The sequence below is a fragment of the Nomascus leucogenys genome, chromosome 3 (assembly GCF_006542625.1).
Source record: "Nomascus leucogenys isolate Asia chromosome 3, Asia_NLE_v1, whole genome shotgun sequence".
NCBI classification, from domain to species: Eukaryota; Metazoa; Chordata; class Mammalia; order Primates; family Hylobatidae; genus Nomascus; species Nomascus leucogenys.
In genome coordinates this window covers 124398499-124416746 of record NC_044383.1, presented here as the reverse complement: position 1 = coordinate 124416746, position 18248 = coordinate 124398499, and the positions used below count along the sequence as shown (strand labels likewise).

The following is an 18248-nucleotide window of genomic DNA, read 5'->3' as shown; positions in this document are numbered from 1 at the left end:
CCGCCTTGGCCTCCCAAAGTGCTGGGATTACAGGTGTGAGCCACCACGCCCGGCCCTGCTTAACTTCTCTGTTACAGATTCCACATAGGATTATTGGAAAGAGTGAGTGTGCGAAGCTCATAGAACCGCGCCTGCCACTGTACTCAGTAAGAGCCAGCTATGACGCTGATGACCATGTCACACTCACCTGGTCTTGGACGTCCTCATCACACAACTCCAGCTGCATAATGCGCTCGAAAGGTCGGAAGAGTGCTTCATTGAAGTGAAAATGAGGTGGCTCATTCCAGTCAGTGAGGACCTCTGTCAGTATGTCATGGATGAAGGAAACAGCCTTCTGAGACACATGTCTTTCCTTATGGCAAGCAGCCTGCAAAATTCACAAGAGAGTGGCTCACCATCAGGACAGCAGACAGTGAGAATGGTTTCTGAAGGCTTTCCTACCCCACCTCATTACAAGGAGGTAGAAGCAGTAATTCTGTTAAAACATTCTAAGGGATAAGTCTAAACAAACTGCATACTAAATTGCATTTTTAACAATTTAACCAGCTTATCAGGCACAACCTCAATTTCATGTTAATGTTTCTAGAAAAAGAAAAGTTTCTGGTAATTTCTTTTTCTGTAACATGACAGTTTTCTTGAATGGTACAGAACATGCTCACTATAAAGACACCAGAACCCATTCTAGGAATGGCTCATGGTTTCATCTTAGCTGTGCCCCACACGTAGGAAGATCAGATGAGTCATTTGTCCCTCAGTGAGGTGAGGGACAAATTGCCACAGTAGCTTTAACTGGTTTACAAACCTCCTGGTATCCATGCTCTTGAGTAATCCTTTCCTGTACTGGCCCTAGGCTTGGACGTGTGAGTTGCTTTGGCCAGTGGAACACAAGCAAACATCATGTAAGAACAGAATTAAAAAGTACTTGTGATTTGGGGTTTGCCCTGTTGTTGCTCTTTGGAACCCTAAGAATGCCATGTGAACAAGCTAGGGCTGGTCTGCTGGAGACTAGTCTACATGAGAGACCATGAAAAGAGAGACCTGTTTGTCTAGCCTTCCCAGTTAAGGTCATCATGAACCATCTGGCCCCAGACTTTGCACCAGCTTACCATAGATACACAATTAAAGCCAGTGAGATCTGCCACGCCTGGCCAACACCAGAACTACCCAGAGAAGCCTACCTCAAATTTCTGACTCATGGAATCAAGAGCTAAATAAATGGTTGTTGTTTTAAGCCACTAGATGTTGGGGAGGCCTTATTGTAGAGTAAAAGATAATTGATAGACTTTTTCCCCATGACTACGTTGCTATTTTCTACCCATTTGGCTTACTACAATGTTCTCAGGTTAATAATTTAAGTTCTAAGAAGTATTTTATGATTTATCTCTACCAGATAAAAGCAAAAGGGCTATTAAGAATAGTTATCACTGCAAAACCGGGCAACAGTTTTCCCTATCAACTTGGAAGTGGCCAGTCCTCACATATTGAGATGCTTAGATGTAGAGCTGCCATAAAACTGATCACACGAACTGCTTTCCTTTGGAGGGTGAAAGGGTCTTAGTATTAATTTTGTTGGGAAAACCAAGACATAGGGTTCCCTGACTGAAAGGACACTGTCCTGAGTATATTTAGCTATTAGAAAACAGGGACTGGTAGGAACCAAAGACATTGCTCTATTTATGTATAAAAATAAAGCTATCAGGAACCACCCACAGTCTTTCTGTTCCAGGCTCAGGTTGATACCAGATCATAAAAAATGAAAAACTAGCTGAGTTGTAAAACTGCAAAGAAAGAGGGTCAGAGTGAGACTAGGGTAGTACTGCCCTTTGGGGTGATTCTTTAGATGCCATGAGGTATAACCAGAAAACAGTGATGTTTGTGACCAGGTGATAGGCAGGTTCCCACTGCCCAATGGCCACAGTGTTTTGTCCCCATACATGACTGCAGGCCCCCATGCTGGCTCTGCTGGTCACTGACTTAGCAGTTCCAGCCTCTTCCCACCTTCCCAGTGCTCACCTCCACCAGGTGTGGGGCCACAAGGCTCCAGCAGCGCATCACGTGGAGCAGGGGCCGTGCTTTGCTCCGCACAATCCTCAGCATGGCATCCCCCAGGCGGAACAGGTGGAGGGCGCTTTTTCGGTCTTGAGTGGATTTAACTTCTCCTACAGGAAGGCAAGAACATAAATGCCAGAAAGCCCAAACTCAGACATAGTCTGACCTATTCAAGCAGAGAGAGGTTGAAAATCTAGGTAGCACCAGTAGGGTAACTCGATATTGGCTAACCAAGGGAGGAGGAGGGAGCCTTGGATTCAAGAAGGATGTGGTGGTTCTCTTAGCAAGACCTGCATCGTCCTCTCACTCACCACTGTAGCCCCGGTACCTGGGACATGACAGGTATGATCAAGACTTGATGATAAGAGGGAATGAGGTGGCGGTTCAGTAGGAGAGCCGAGAAGTCCGACCGTCTGGGTTCAAATCCTGGCACCATTTAGTAGTCGTGTTATATTGGGCCAAAGGTTTTCCTCTTTAATGATCTCATCTGTAAACCTGGGGATAATACTGCCCACTCCTAAAATTGCTTTAAAGATTAAACGTGATAATACACATAAAGTGCTCGGCATGGGCCCAGCACATACTAACTGACCAACATTTTTAGCTATTATTATTACTCTTGTTACTGTCACCTTTCACTGTCATCATCTACTTTGCCAATCCTTAATAAACCTCTGCAGCCTTTGCCAAGCAGGCCTGGTCCCTCTGCTGCTCAGTAACATGCTGTCTGGCCTGCTCTGTCTTGTTTTAGTACCATCCTTGCCTACCCTGATCTTGGGATACTTCTTTGCCACTGTCACCTTCATCTTCCTCGCTCCCTCCTTGCTCATGTCCTATTGCCTCTCCTCTACTTCCTACTGGGGATGGGACCCAAGTCTAAACACAAAATTCATTTCTGTTTCATATATACCTTTACACACAGCCTGAAGGCAATTTTTGTACCCCTTGGGGACCCTCAATAAACTGTGTTGTGTGCCTGCATTTCGAATGTGACCCATCGCATGAGGTCAGGTGTGGAACTTTCCACTTGTGGCATCATGCCAGTGCTTAAAAAGTTTTGGATTTTGAGCATTTTAGATTTTGGATTTTTGGATTAGGGATACTCAACCTGTAATAATCATGGATGTTTACCCTGCATCAGACACTGTTTTGGTTCTGTAAGTCTTTAATAACTTTAATTTTTAAAGCAATTATATTTTTATATTTTTTTTTTTTGAGGGAGTCTCACTGTGTTGCCTGGGCTGGAGTGCAGTGGTGCAATCTTGGCTCACTGCAACCTCTGCCTCCTGGGTTCGAGCAATTCTCCTGTCTTAGCCTCCCGAGTAGCTGGAGCTACAGGCACACACCATGACGCCCGGCTTTTTGTATTTTTAGCAGAGACAGGGTTTCACCATATTGGTCAGGCTTGTCTCGAACTCCTGAACTCAGGTGATCTGCCCGCCTCGGCCTCCTAAATTGCTGGGATTATAGGCGTGAGCCGCCACACCTGGCCTATATTTTCTTTTAAGAAGAAAATATAATTATTGCTATTTTATAGAGTAGAAAATTGAATGTCTGAAAGGTGATATGACTTGCCTGAGATGCTGTGGCTGGTAAGTGTTGGAGGCTGCATTTTATATTCCTACCTGATTGATTCCGAAGCAAGTCTCCCTCTTTCTAGATTTACCGACCCTTCCTGGCCCCTGCTCATTGTGTTCTTTGTAAGCTCAGAGTCTACTGTTTTCTCTAATGCGAAATACTTTGAAGGTTACCCCTAGGCTCACAGATTCTCTGAAAGTCTGATGGGCCTGGAAGGTTGGCTTTATATAGCTCAGGTTTTAAAGTCTATTAAAAACTAGTGGGGAAACAACTGTGGTTCTCAAATCTAAATCTGCAGCAAGGATGAAAAAATCAAATATACTGCACTTAGAACTTCAGATTCCTAAGGATAGAAGGGACCTCAGAGGTTGTGCAGTCCAACATATCACAAAGGTGCGTCCCCAGCACATGGCTCCCGATCTCTGTCTGAACTCATCTGGGACAAGGTGCTCACTGTTTCGGGACAACCACTTGTGCTGTTGATGAACAATTCCATCTGTGAGCGACCTGCCAACCCTTTGGGACCCTTGGACAATTCAGTACAACTCTACTTTGTCTTCCACAAGATTGGCCTTCAAGAGGGCCTTATTTCTTCACCTCACTGGAGACGACAGGGATACTGACCCATCATTAATGGGATATGCCTCTGAGATCAGTTTTGCAGGAGTGGCATGCAGTTTCCTTTTTCATCACCCCTTTTGGAATCAGTGGTTGCTTCTGCATATCACAAACCACCTCTGTCCGGTTGGCTGGACACAGGTGTGTGGTGTGGTTTGTGATATGCAGAAAAGCTCCACCTTCATGTGAAGGAAGCCGTCTGCACCCTAAGGAACCACACCATTTCTACCACAAGCACAAAACTTAGCAGAACAACCTAGTCCAGCTCCAGTGGGAATTCTTATAGATGTGGTAGCAGCAACGTTTCCATTTACAAAAAGTTACACCACCCTTCACACAGGCTGCCTCAAAATCTGGAGACAAATCTATACTTGGCTTAGCTTGTGTGAGTGTAGGCAAAGGGAATGTGGAGTCAAATCTTCAGGCACGCTGCTGGTGATAGAGTCCTGGGCTGTTTCCTGCTAACCTCCTGGCATATGGTTTCTTCAGGGAAAGAATTACCTGGCATTGCCAGAGAGTAATCAACTGTATCCGTAACAGAATGGAAAAGCTGAGACTGTGATGCTTTCTTCAGCTGGTAAAGAAAACCTCCCAGGGCCATGAGGTTCAACTTATCTGTAGCATCTTCAAAGAGCCTGGATGCAAACAGAAAGAGATGTGTTCTTTGGAAACAATTCAGCAAGGTCTTTATGGCAGAATGATTATGGTAATTTTGTTGATGTGATTAATAGAAATGCTGTGTAAACACTGTAGCCAAGTGTATGGTATTATTATATCTATTCTAACTGTGTACAAGTCTGCTCTAACTGTGAGATTTTAATTCAAAGGCACAAAGAATATATTTAAAAATATCTTTGTGCCCTCATGGTCTAGCTCAGCTATGGCAGGCACTCATAAAATGCTTGGCAAGAAGCTGAAGGATGGCAAGGCGTTGTTCCCAGAAACTGAGTAATTGGGAATGGAATCTGCAGAATTAGCTTCAATTTCATAAATGATGTCAAAAAACCCCAGTAAATTAATGAATAAGGTTTTGTTTGTCTATAATTTATGAGTATAATGCTGGAAAGGATACAAAAACAGCTAAGAGTGGATCCTGTAAGCCCCACTCCGGGGCACAGACTGGCCTTATACACACCCAAAGGCCTGGGTGTGATGGGAACTCAAGTATCTATTTGGAAGAAAGAATGTCCCCTAATATGATGGGTCTTACAGGTTCTTTTTCTTTTCCACTCACCTGGGCACAGACCTTGCCAGCAGAAGGATTTAGGAAGGCGGGGAGCACAGTAGCAGAATTTAGGGGAGGATTTGAAGGTCATGGGAATGAAGAATGGTAAAGATCAAATATCTGTTTTATGAGGCCATAATGAGCAATGTGCCAGGTGAGCCTTCCACGGCTCTTGGGTCACCCTGCTATCTGCCCTCCAAGCCTAGCGACACCGCAGGGCAAACAGTGCTGTGGGGGCACCATGAGCTGCTTCAGGGAGAGGGTCTCTAATAGAAATGGAATCATGAGTCCTTTTTGAAGGAGGAAAATGAGACACACAAGTTTTAAGATGGGAATTAGTGGATTATAAATTATTAAAACAAATACATTTTTCTTGCTATTTTGTAACTTCCAATTTTGATACCATTTGGTTTCTGGGTCCTATTGACCATTTCTCCTCCCTCCTTCCTAGTAAGAAAATAGTGATGAATATTATATTCCACCTGACACCTGTATATTACTTTCCAGATTCTAAAACATTTTCACAGCCAACTTGGATAAGCAGCAAAAAGGAATTATGGTAGTGGGTTAGTAGATGGAGAAATTGAGTCTCAGTGCAGCTATGTTTACAGACACGACCCGGCAGCTGGGTAGTGCAAAGCCAGGACAGGAACTCAGGTCAATCTGAGTCCCGGCCCAGGGAGTGCTCCTCCCACTCCTGTCCCCTTCCTGATGGTCCTCCCTGTGCCCGTGCCAGGGGTCTGGGACACAGCGACCAAACGCTGAAGAGGTAAGTGAGGTGGAGCTGTGTGTGATTGGTGACCAAAAGCACTTTCAACCTCCGGAAGTACCACCAAACAGTTGAGGTGATTGGTGAGTTTCCCTCTTCACCTTCGCATGGTTGTTGGGCATCAATAAGTAACACATGCATGTGGGATTTTTGAAAACAGCCATAATCATAAGAATAGTGGATTTTTACCATTTTCCAAGCTCCGCTCCAGGTGCATCAAGTTACTAATTAATTTACCCTCACAACTACCCGGTGACAGAGTTACTTTTAAAAAATGACCCTATTTTACCAATGGAGAAGCCAGGCAGGGCCCAGGGAGGTGAGGTTGCCTGAGATCCCAGAGTAAGTGCAGCGCTTTAACCCCAGGTGGTCTACCTCAGACCCTTCAGTGTCAGTAGAAAACGTTTCATTCCAAGTATGGATGTAATGGTAGAGAGAACAAAGCTTGAAAAAGATGGAAGAGATTTAAGTGATTGGCTAACAAATGGGTCGTCCCTGGCATCACTGAGACCAGATGGATGTGGGTGTCGCCTGGTAAGCAGGCTCCCGGGGCGTAGGAGGCCGGCGCCGCGCACCTGTCGGCCTGCGTGGAGAGGGTGAGCACCACCTTGGCCGCGCTGCTCCCGCTCATGAGGCTCCCGCCGCGGAAGTCGGAGGCCCGGCCCCGGCTGCCTTCCCGGACGAGGTCCTGGATGGACAAGGGCTGGACGACGGGGGCCGTGCTCAGGGAGCGCCCCTGCTCCGGGCTCTGCTCGGGGGGCGAGCCCTGACACTCGGGGTCCCCAAGGAGGCCAGCGCTCACAGTGGCCTTCTGGGGCTGGCTGATGGTCAGAGGGGGCTGCGAGGCGCCATCGCTGAAGTGGTTGTGCTCCAGGGTGCCCACGTATTCACACACCCTAGAAAGAGCACAGACAAGCAGCTGTGAGGCGCTGCAGCTCACCCCGGCAGCTCCATCAACCCCACAATGCCAGACAAAGGAAACGCAGCCAGCTCTGCAAGCTCCCCAGCTTTCCTCTTTCCTGTGATGACAGTCAGTCCTTCCCTCCTGTGTTCTCATGTCACACAGCATTATTAGTAGTAGTATTTGAGTTGGACCAGACAGCCTTGAAATGGGTAAAGGATTATTTGGGTTCTCTCTCTCTCACCCCAGGCTGGGAGAAAGACGGGCAATGAAGCCCGGTTCGTCCAGTCCCCCTGCCTCATCCAGCTTACTGGCTTATCTGCCCTCCTGCTGTTTGAGCCATTTTTCCCCAGGCACCCTCTTTCCCTCCATATAGTGCTCTGATTAGGAGTTGGGAAGCGTTTCCTTACGACGGGATCCCAGAATGGCCATACCTATGACGGAGAGGCCAACCAGCCACAGTGAGTTCTGCCCAGCCACGTCCTGCCTGGTACCGGCGGCACCACATAACTCAAGTCTGGGTGGGGTGGGTGGCGGCCGGGTGGGAGGGCAGTCACTGAATTATGGCAAACACAGAGAACAGTCACCACATGTGCTACAACTGCCGACTTCTAAATGGTTTGTTCCCAATAGAACCTGGGACGAAGATGGTTCACAAGGTCCCTCATCTCGGAGTAAGTCTGTTTACTGGTAAAGAGCATCATGGATAATCCATTCTGATGTTCTAGAATCAAGGAATTTTTCAATCCCTTACCCGCTGCTTGTGTACCAGGAGAGCCTTTTTATTTTCTTTTTTCTTTTTTTTTCTTGTTAGAGCAATAAAGAGCAGCAGGTCAGCAGCCTTCATAATAGAACCATTTTGCTCAACAAACACTCATGGCTATATTTGCTTTGAAGACATGAAACTGAACCCAGTTCTGGCTGGTGCCCTGGGCCATCGGCCATTGCCCTGGCCACTCTTGCCCCATGCCTGCTCTGCCTAGACCTGGGTTTGGAGTGAGTGTGAGGTGTGTGCTTCAGAGGAGAAGGAACAGTGTGGCCAGCCCCTGCCCTGTTCCATGGGCAGTGCTCCTTCCACGGTACTGGGTCTGCCCTGATGCCATGCTTGGGGAGACGTGCTTTCAGTCTTAGTTGTAAGAGGACTTGGACTCTGGAGTTATTGCTGGTTTTCATCTTACAGGCACTGTGCACTATATAACTCACCGGGAGTTTCTTTTCACTTTGATGCTACAATGCTTAGAGACAAATTTTTGGCCTGTCTTTGGCAGAGGTGTACTATTGTTTTGTTTTGTTTCGGTCTAGCTAAATTAAAAGTAGGTATCTTGTATTTTATGCATCCAAATAAACGATCTGAAATCCTTCTTTAAGTAAAGAGGACATTGATAAACATATAGCAATGTAATATTGTGGAGACATGACCAGTTTTAAACTTGCACAGTATTAACTTACATAGTCATCTCTATCAATTATTTAATTGGTTTTTCTTCCTCCCTTCTCTCATAAAAATGTCAATAGAAAAGTCACAATTCCTCAGACCCAGTTCTGTCCCCTGTTCTTTAAAACATACATTTAGTTGGGCCCTTATTCCCTCTTCTCTTTTCACATCTCATTTGAAGTTTAATCAAACTCTGTGAATTGTTATAATTGATTTACATGCTGGCAGGCTCTTAAGGCTACCCCTTTCCACCCCCCACAGCCCGCTCCAGGCTTCCTGAGGCAGGGTCAGTGCCATCTGGGGGTGGGAGCCCATCATGCACCTGAACACATGTGGCCAGCAGTCCGGGTTGTGGCTTCCCATCTCCAGGCCTACGCTGAGGATGGCCTCCATGCACAAGACGTGGGCAGTGTGCAGCCACACCCCCTGCACCTTCCCAATCTGCTCCAGTTTCTGCTCCACTTTTAGTTTCACTGTGCCAGAAAGACATTTATTAAAATAACAGGTTGAGTAAGGGAGACAGAAAGGGAGAGAGAAAGAATGAAAATGAAAGAATGTGTGTCACGCAAGGGCAAAAGGGAAAGGACAGACTTCGGCGGCAGCAAGTGCCTCCACAGTAGGTCCTTGCGGACCATCATGCAAACCACCCAGCCAGCAGGTCCCACGTGCTGGTGGCCCCAGCTCTCCAGCTCCAGAAGTGGGATGGATCCTGAGCTGGCAGGTGCCATTCCTTCCAGGCCCTTTCATGGGCTCTGGGTCAGGCACAGCCGTGTGGATGGGTTTCATGAGCCAATTTCAGCTAAAACCATCTGGGCCCAGATCTTTCACCCTTCCCAAAAATTGGTCAAATGGAAGAATTCCTGGCTTTCTGCGTTTTCTCTGAGATTATTGTAATGTTAGACTCTCATGATCATCATCTCTAAAACAACTTATTTACGTATACTTTGAGCACCAGAATGACTGCTCTATCACTGAAAATGACCAATTTCATTTCATCCCTTGAGTTTGTATTTGTGAGCTCCAAATAATACTTTAAAAAATTGTAGCCTGGGCGTGGTGGCTCACATCTGTAATCCCAGCACATTGGGAGGCCAAGGCAAGCGGATCACCCGAGGTTGGGGGTTCGAGACCAGCCTAAACAACATGGAGAAACCCTGTCTCTACTGAAAATACAAAATTAGCTGGGCATGGTGGCACATGCCTGTAATACCAGCTACTCAGGAGGCTGGGGCAAGAGTATCACTTGAACCTGGGAGGCGGGGGTTGCAGTGAGCCGAGATCGTGCCATTGCACTCCAGCCTGAGCAACAAGAGCGAAACTTGGTCTCAAAAAAAAAAAAAAATTGTAGATGACTAATGAGAAAGAATGCAGAAGGTAACTTCAGATGTCAGTAATGCAAAATGCTAAGGCAAGGCCAAACCACAGTGTCCTCCTTGAACAAAGGTTTCAAGTAATTGCACGTGGTAGGATAACTAAGTGATGGTCCAGAACCCAGCAATATAGCAAGCCAACCTCAAAGGAATCCAAACCATCTCCTAATGTAAGGAGCAAAGTGATTTTTAGCAAAACATCATTTGTCTAATAAATGTGATATTAATTTTATTTATTTATTTGAGATGGTGTCTCGCTCTGTTACCCAGGCTGGAATGCAGTGTCACCATCTTGGTTCACGGCAACCTCCACTTCCCAGGTTCAAGCAATTATCCTGCCTCAGCCTCTGAAGTAGCTGTGATTACAGGCACCCGCCACCACGCCCAGCTAATTTTTTGTATTTTTTAGTAGAGACGGGGTTTCTTTCACCATGTTGGCCAGGCTGGTCTCAAACTCCTGACCGCAAATGATCCGCCCACTTCAGCCTCCCAAAGTGCTGGGATTACAAGTGTAAGCCACTGCGCCTGGCTGTTTTATCTGTTTTTTTGAGATAGGGTCTCACTCTGTCACCCAGGCTAGAGTGCAATAGAATGATTATGGCTCACTGCAGCTTGGACCTCCCCAGGCCCAGGTGGATCCTCCCACCTCAGCCTCCTGAGTACCTGGGACTACAGGCACATGCCACCATGCCTGGCTAATTTTTGTATTTTTAGTAGAGACAGGGTTTTGCTATGTTGCCCAGGCTGGTCTTGAACTCCTGGGCTCAAGTGATCCACTTTCCTCGACCTCTCAAAGTACTGGGATTACAGGCGTAAGCCACTGTGCCCAGCCTTAATCTTATTTTTTATTTGTATTTAATCTGAATATCGTGGTCTTGGTTTTGTGGTTTTTTAAAGAACTGTGAATGTAAGGATTTTTATGTAGTTCATGGTTGTAAAATACTTAAGTAAAATCGTGAGACTCCTTTTTCAGTTAACACTGGGGATCTGTGAGAGCGATTTTGTTTTCAAATGGGTCTCTAAATTTTATTCAAGTCTGAGAAACACAGACCTAAACTGTGTTTCTCAGCTAAAAATGTACAGCTGACTCAGTGACTTGCTACTGTACATATCTGATAGTAGTTACACAATTTGGACCAAGCTTGCATTTTTCCTTTTGTTTGCTGCCTGCCTTGTATCTTCTGTTGCTACCAGGATGGTCATTCTTTTCCCTTAGATCCAGATAATCATCAGCTTCACTGACTCACTCATTTCATCAAGTTAAAAATCAGCCATTTCCCGAGTTCACAAAGCTCAGATTTTTCTCTGATAAGAGCCTCTTCTTCCTGAATCTCCCCTCATGAATTTTCTCCGTCTGCTTAATTTCCCCTTTAGAAAACTGGCCAATCTGCCTTCCCCACTATAACCCGAAGGGTCTTCATGTGTGTACTTGTGTGAAGTGCCAAAGCCAGTGAGTGACTAGATGATAGGCGTGAACAGTTCAGCCAGGTGGGCCTCCCTGGGCCTGCTGCACTTTCCTTGCCACGAGGGGTCAGTATGTCTCTCATTCTCCAGAGGGATCTTCTGTAGGTCACCCACATAGAAGAGACCCAAGCCTGTGGCTCAATGGGATCTTGTGATCAGTGGTGTATACATACTGGGCATCACACACAGAACAGGCATGAGTGTTGGCTTGTGTGTGTAGGCCTGTGCAGGTGGGTGCATACTGCACCCAAGGTACCAGGTGGGTTCTGGCCCTCCAGTTGTTACCTTGTGTGATGGCATCATTGGGTTCTTGGGCCTCCCTCTCTTCTTTTTCTTCTTGGACACAGGAGGCAGCTGCCATCTGGGCAAGGGCTGAGGCGCAGTTAGCAGCAACCCCTTCAGAGGAGACACACAATGACTTCTTGACTGAGTATATCCTCTAACCATTCACCTAGCAGAACCCCTTCTAAAGGGTCCCCCTGCCCCACCCTGCTGGGTCATTCCCAGTGAGTTCTGCAGGACCATAGCCAGGGAACACTACTCCCGCTGGTACCTAGAGCGCAGCTCAGCCGTGCGGCTTTCCGCAGCCCATCGAGGCTCATGCAGATGGCGTCCCGCTCCTTCTGGTTCTGCTCTTTGATGCCTTCAGCTCCCAGAATGAAGGCCAGCCCTTTGGAGCTCCCTGCCATTCGACCAGTCAGTGGGGTTGATAAAGTATCGATCAAGTTCTTCCAGCAGCCCACCAGAATATAGCGAGCAAATGCCACGCCTGGAACATGGAGGGGTGTGAGTCATTTTCTAGAGACAAAAACAACCCGGCAATGAATGACATCACATTCTCTTGCTATCAAATGAGCAGTACTGAGTTGCATGCAATTCTACAACAGGAAATATAACAACGGATTATATGGGATCATGTTTCACTTTGTTCTTATAAATAATAAATGTTGCATTACCAGCTGGATGATGCTAAGTAACTTCCATCAATTACTTTTTCTTTTTTTTTTTTTTTTTGAGATGGAGTCTCGCTCTGTCGCCCAGGCTGGAGTGCAGGGGTACGATCTCGGCTCACTGAAAGCTCCACCTCCCCGGTTCATGCCATTCTCCTGCCTCAGCCTCTCGAGTAGCTGGGACTACAGGCGCCCACCACCACGCCCAGCTAATTTTTTGTATTTTTAGTAGAGACATGGTTTCACCGTGTTAGCCAGGATGGTCTGGATCTCCTGACATTGTGATCTGCCCGCCTCGGCCTCCCAAAGTGCTGGGATTACAGGCATGAGCCACCATGCCTGGCCCAATTACTTTTTCTAACCAAGACAAAATCCTGATTCAAGTCACCACATAACAATGTAATTGCTGGTAACACATGCAGTGTATGGATGTTCATAAACTCAAGACCCAAGTCATTACCTGCCACTGTGGAGTCATCGATTCTCCTGCTCTGGGCGAAAGGAGACTCTGTAGCAGCCGAGGCCATCAGCTGGCCACCAATGGCACTGCTCTCTAAGCCATCAATATCTGTCAAGGAAAAAGAATGAAGTTTTCCCTAAATAAAACACTCCAGTCAAAAACAAGCAAATGGCCACCTAATATTCATTTTTAACAAATATCCCTTGTATCTTTTATGTTTCAAGCATGTAGCAACCTTTAACGAGACTATCATAAATTTTGTTTTATTCCCTCAGTCTAGTTTTATTTCATGTTGGAATATTTATTCTTCTGTTACATGTTGCCTATCTTTATTTAAAAATAGATGTACATTATAAATTATTATTTCTCTGTTAGAAAATTTAGAATATTTTGATCTTAAATACTCTTTTTATTCAGAACCATGGATTATTCCCAAATTTTATATGTACGGGTTACCCAGATGTGAACTTTTCTTTCAGAGCTTCCTTACATGAATTAAGAGGAGAATAAGCCTCTTTGGTCAGATCATCACATAGTCAGATTGCAAAGTACAATAAACAATACCTTATAATTTTCTTTTTTTTTTTTTTTTTTTTGAGACGGAGTCTCACTCTGTTGCCCAGGCTGGAGTGCAGTGGCACGATCTCGGCTCACTGCTGCAAGTTCCGCTTCCTGGGTTCACGCCATTCTCCTGCCTCAGCCTCCCGAGTAGCTGGGACTACAGGTGCCCACCACCATGCCCGGCTAATTTTTTGTATTTTTAGTAGAGACGGGGTTTCACCGTGTTAGCCAGGATGGTCCTGATCTCCTGACCTCGTGATCTGCCTGCCTCAGCCTCCCAAAGTGCTGGGATTACAGGTGTGAGCCACCGTTCCCGGCCAATAATACCTTATAATTTTCAAAGTGTTTTCACAAAACATTTTTTCACTTGATCATCGAAACAGCTCAAATTAGGTAAGTAGGTCAGCATTATTTTTATTTCACAGAGGAAGAGACAGAGTCCTGCACCACAAAATGACGTTTTGGTCAACCACGAACTGCATATAAGACAGTGGTCCCATAAGATTAGAATGGCATACTTTTATTGCACCTTTTCTAGGTTTAGGTACACAAATACTACTCTGTTATGACAGCTGCTTACAGTATTCAGTACATGCGGTGCAGGTATGTAGCCTTGGAGCAATAGGCTATACCATCTAGCCTAGGTGTGTAAGTACACTCTATGATGGTCACATAATGACAAAATTGCCTAACAATGCATTTCTCAGAACATGTTCCTGTCCTTGCTAAAGGATGCATGCCCATGTTTAAAGTAGGTAAATGGTTCAAGGCCATGAGGCTGATGACAGAAATAATTAGTATTCATGTCTTCTGACTCCCATCCAGGCCTCTCTATACCATTCCAGCTCTATACTGGATCCTCAGTTATCCTGTTTAAGTTTTTGTTGAAACAAATTCTTTTCTACAGAATTAGCTCAACAAACCACTCTTTAACATTATGGCGAGGAAAGGACTGGAGTTGGGTTGAGAAGGCAGAGCTTTAGACTTGGCTCTGAATTAAGCAGCCTTGTAGCCCTGGGCCAGGCTCGCCAAGGCCCCAAGTTCCTCAGTATAAAGGAAGTAACCACTGGAAAAGTGACTATGGAGTTGAAATATACATACTTGGATGCAACTAATACAGCTGAATGCAACACAGGGAGGGGATGAGAAAGGAGGGTAGTTGTGGGTTTTTTGTTTGTTTTTGTTTGTTTGTTTTTGAGACAGGGTCTCACTCTGTCACCCAGGCTGGAGTACAGCGGCGCAGTCTCAGCTCACTGCAAATTCCACCTCCTGGGTTCAAGCGATTCTCATACCTCAGCCTCCTGAATAGCTGGGATTACGGGCGTGTGCCACCACACCCAGCTAATTTTTATATTTTTAATAGAGACGGGGTTTCACCACGAAGGCCAAGTTGGCCTCTAACTCCTGACCTTAAGTGATCCTCCCGCCTCTGCCTTCCAAAGTGCTGGGATTACAGGCGTGAGCCACTGCCTGTAATTATTAGTATTAATTCCCTGAGTTTAGGACTTCACCCTCACCCCAAGAGGACAAAACTTCTTTGCATGGTGTTCCACTGTATCTTTGATTCTTACAGAAATTATAAAAAGCCTGGAGACTCCTCAGCAACTATCAGAACCAAAACAGGGACGAAATCTGTATGGCTGCTAAGGTGGAAACAGACTGGTTTCTCTGAAATTAATTTGACATCTGGTCAAATGGCCTAATGATATTTGCAAGAAATTTTCATTTATCAAAGTATAATGAATGTTTTCTATGTGCTAGGTAAAGGTCTGATTCAAGTAATGCAAAGTTTATTTCTGTGCTAAAAGTCCACAGTTCTATACAATACTCTAACATGACATCAGGAATGGCCACAATTAGTAGAGGGTTGATCATCAGATTGCTGGCACTGCTTCTCCTCTTACATAATGAAAAGATCAGATAGAAGTCTCCAAACTCCTCCAGCCTGGGCGACAGAGCGAGACTCCGTCTCAAAAAAAAAAAAAAAAGAAGTCTCCAAACTCTAGGTTAACTGCTGCTCTGATTCACTTGTCACTTCATACCAGGAGTTTAGAATTACAAAGAATCATAGACCCTTATTTTGTTGAATTCTTATGAAAAGCCCTTTTCTATCATTAAAGTTAAATAACTTTCCTATGGACATAGCAATTGAGCTTACTGTTCCATTAATAACAGTGATGGCTAATTAACAGTGATGACTGATGAATACAGGAACTGCGAATAGTCTGTTACTTATTCATTTTACATGTACTGAATGACTCCTTTTATTAAGGTCCGGGCAAGAGAGTCACAGAGATTACTTTTGGCAGAAACTATGGTCTTCTCAAATTAAAGCTGGAATGCTTAGGATCCTCATCCAAATTCTCAGACTTATAAGCTCTGGGCAGTACCTTCCATCCCTACTGAAAGGAGTTTGTGAAAACAAATGGAAATCAAGCATTGCTTACATTGCTTATAGGTAAACTAAACAAATGGCTCTCATACATTTGAATAATTACCTTTCTTTTCTTTCTTTTTTTTTTTTTTTAAAGACAGAGTCTCGCTCTGTCGCTCAGGCTGAAGTGCAGTGACGCGATCTCAGCTCACTGCAACCTCTGCCTCCCAGGTTCGAGGGATTCTCCCACCTTAGCCTCCCAAGTAGCTGGGACTACAAGCGCCTGCCAACATGCTCAGCTAATTTTTATATTTTTTTGTAGAGATGGGGTTTCACCATGTTGGCCAGGCTGGTCTTGAACTCCTGACCTCAAGTGATCCACCCATCTCGGCCTCCCAAAGTCCTAGGATTATCGGCGTGAGCCACCGTGCTCGGCCTGAATGCTTATTTTTCAAATGGATGTAAATGCTATAATGATTAACAAAATACAACTTGATCACCTCTGCAGTGATCCTGATCCCCAAGTTTGAGACCCAATTCCCCAGTTCCATCCTAGTTCTTGAAGCAAGACTCCAAATGCCAATCAATGATAAGGACTCTGCCACCCGTGGACAGACCTCACTGTATGTTCTGAACTTCTGCCTGATTCCTAAATAGTGCCTCACCCCAAATTCTACATGGCTGGGTTCCACCTGCCAGTAGTTTATTCTGACACCTTGTAAGAGCCCCCAGTGCCAACCATAGGCAACATAACGTGCCCTTTGGACAACAGATTCTGCACCCCAGCTGGACTGTCCTGCCGAGCCCTGTGCTGTTCCTGCTGGGCACAGAGCAATGCCGAGCTGTGTGAGGATACAGACACTCCAGAGAGGGCAGGGCCATGCTCTGTACCTCCTTCTCCTGGAGCCAGGAGAGGATAACTGCAATCAGAAACCAGTCTGGGGAGGGTGGGTGCAGCAGCTCATGCCTGTAATGTCAGCACTTTGGGAGGCTGAGGCAGGCAGATCACCTGAGGTCAGGAGTTCAAGGCCAGCCTGGCCAACATGGTGAAACCCCATCTCTACTCAAAATACAAAAATTAGCTGGCCATGGTGGTGGGCACCTGTAATTCCAGCTGCTCTGGAGGCTGAGGCAGAAGAATCGCTCGAACCCGGGAGGTGGAGGTTGCGGTGAGCTGAGATCACGCCACTGTACTCCAGCCTGGGGGACAGAGCTAGACTCTGTCTCAAGAAAACAAACAAACAAACAAAAAAACCAACCAACCAAACAACAACAACAAAAACTCAGTCTGGGGACTCAGAGCCAATCTAGGACAAGCCTGGAGCTCTAACTTACTAAGGCAAGAGATGACCAGACTAAACTTTCGCAGACTCCCCAATCTTTGGCATTATGGCCGAGCCACAATAAGCCATGAAAAGTGGCTTTTGACAAAAAATATTGCTCCACAACAATATGGCATACTGCTCTCTACACTCTCATGTGAAATTTCTAATAGTTAAATAGGATTTTAAAAGTTCTTGTGGTCCATATACACCACGGAACACTACACAACCATAAAATAAAAACAAAATCATGTCCTTTGTTGCAACATGGACACAGCTGAAGGCCATTATCCCAAACGAGTTAATGCAGGGACAGAAAACCAAATGCCATATGTTCTCACTTATAAGCGAGAGCTAAACACTGGGTACTTATGGACATCAAGACGGTAACAACAGACACTGGGGACTGCAAGGCAGGAGGGTGGGGAGGGGAAAGGGTTGAAAACTGTTGGCTACTATACTCAGTACCCAGGTGATGGGATCAGTTGACCCCAAGCCTCAGCATCATGCAATATGCCCAGGTAACAAACCTGCACACGTACTCCTTTAATCTAAAGTAATAGTTGAAATTATATATATAGAGAAAACTATCACGAGACTTTGCAAAAAGCACCAACTTGCTCACAAGCCATTGCAACTCAGAAGCCATTGCAACCTTACACAGAATAGTACTCCTGTGAGGACATCTGCCCAGCACCTGCTTGCCTGTCCAACTTAAACTGGCACCGCCCTTGTTACTGATCCTTTACTCAAGGATCATTATCTCAAAACAATGATGAAATCCTCCTCATTTTTCCTTTAAACACCTTTGTCATCCTTTACCTCCCTGTATACGCACATAGTTTACTATGGCGGGCATATTCCCATTGCAATGTCTATTCCTGAATAAATATTTTCTTAAAAAAAATAAAAGCTCTGGACACTGAAGATAAGGATGCTGGTAAGTTTTTGGCATTATTCTTAATTCTGGTACAGCTGGGAAGGGAAGGGAGGGCCTCTGATATGGATAAACGGAAGGAAACCAACTTTTTCTGTTTTGAGACGGGGTCTTGCTCCTGTTGCCCAGTCCAGTGGTGTGATCTTGGTTCACTGCAACCTCTGCCTCCCAGGTTCAAGTGATTCTTCTGCCTTCGCATCCCAAGTAGCTGGGATTACAGGCGCCTGCCACCACG

The 18248-nt window shown here is 45.6% G+C and overlaps 1 protein-coding gene across 1 annotated transcript in view; it reads right to left on the bottom strand.

Annotated features, from left to right (window-relative positions):
• Positions 1–18248, bottom strand: part of ARFGEF3 (ARFGEF family member 3) — a 190028-nt gene that overhangs the window by 46528 nt on the left and 125252 nt on the right. The window contains exons 15-22 of the mRNA XM_003255785.4: positions 12820–12927; positions 11963–12178; positions 11695–11805; positions 8898–9048; positions 6815–7135; positions 4747–4880; positions 2014–2159; positions 188–367 (exon numbers count right to left, since the gene is read on the bottom strand). Coding sequence (XP_003255833.2) covers positions 188–367; positions 2014–2159; positions 4747–4880; positions 6815–7135; positions 8898–9048; positions 11695–11805; positions 11963–12178; positions 12820–12927 — 1367 coding nt within the window. The remainder of the gene's footprint in view (positions 1–187; positions 368–2013; positions 2160–4746; positions 4881–6814; positions 7136–8897; positions 9049–11694; positions 11806–11962; positions 12179–12819; positions 12928–18248) is intronic.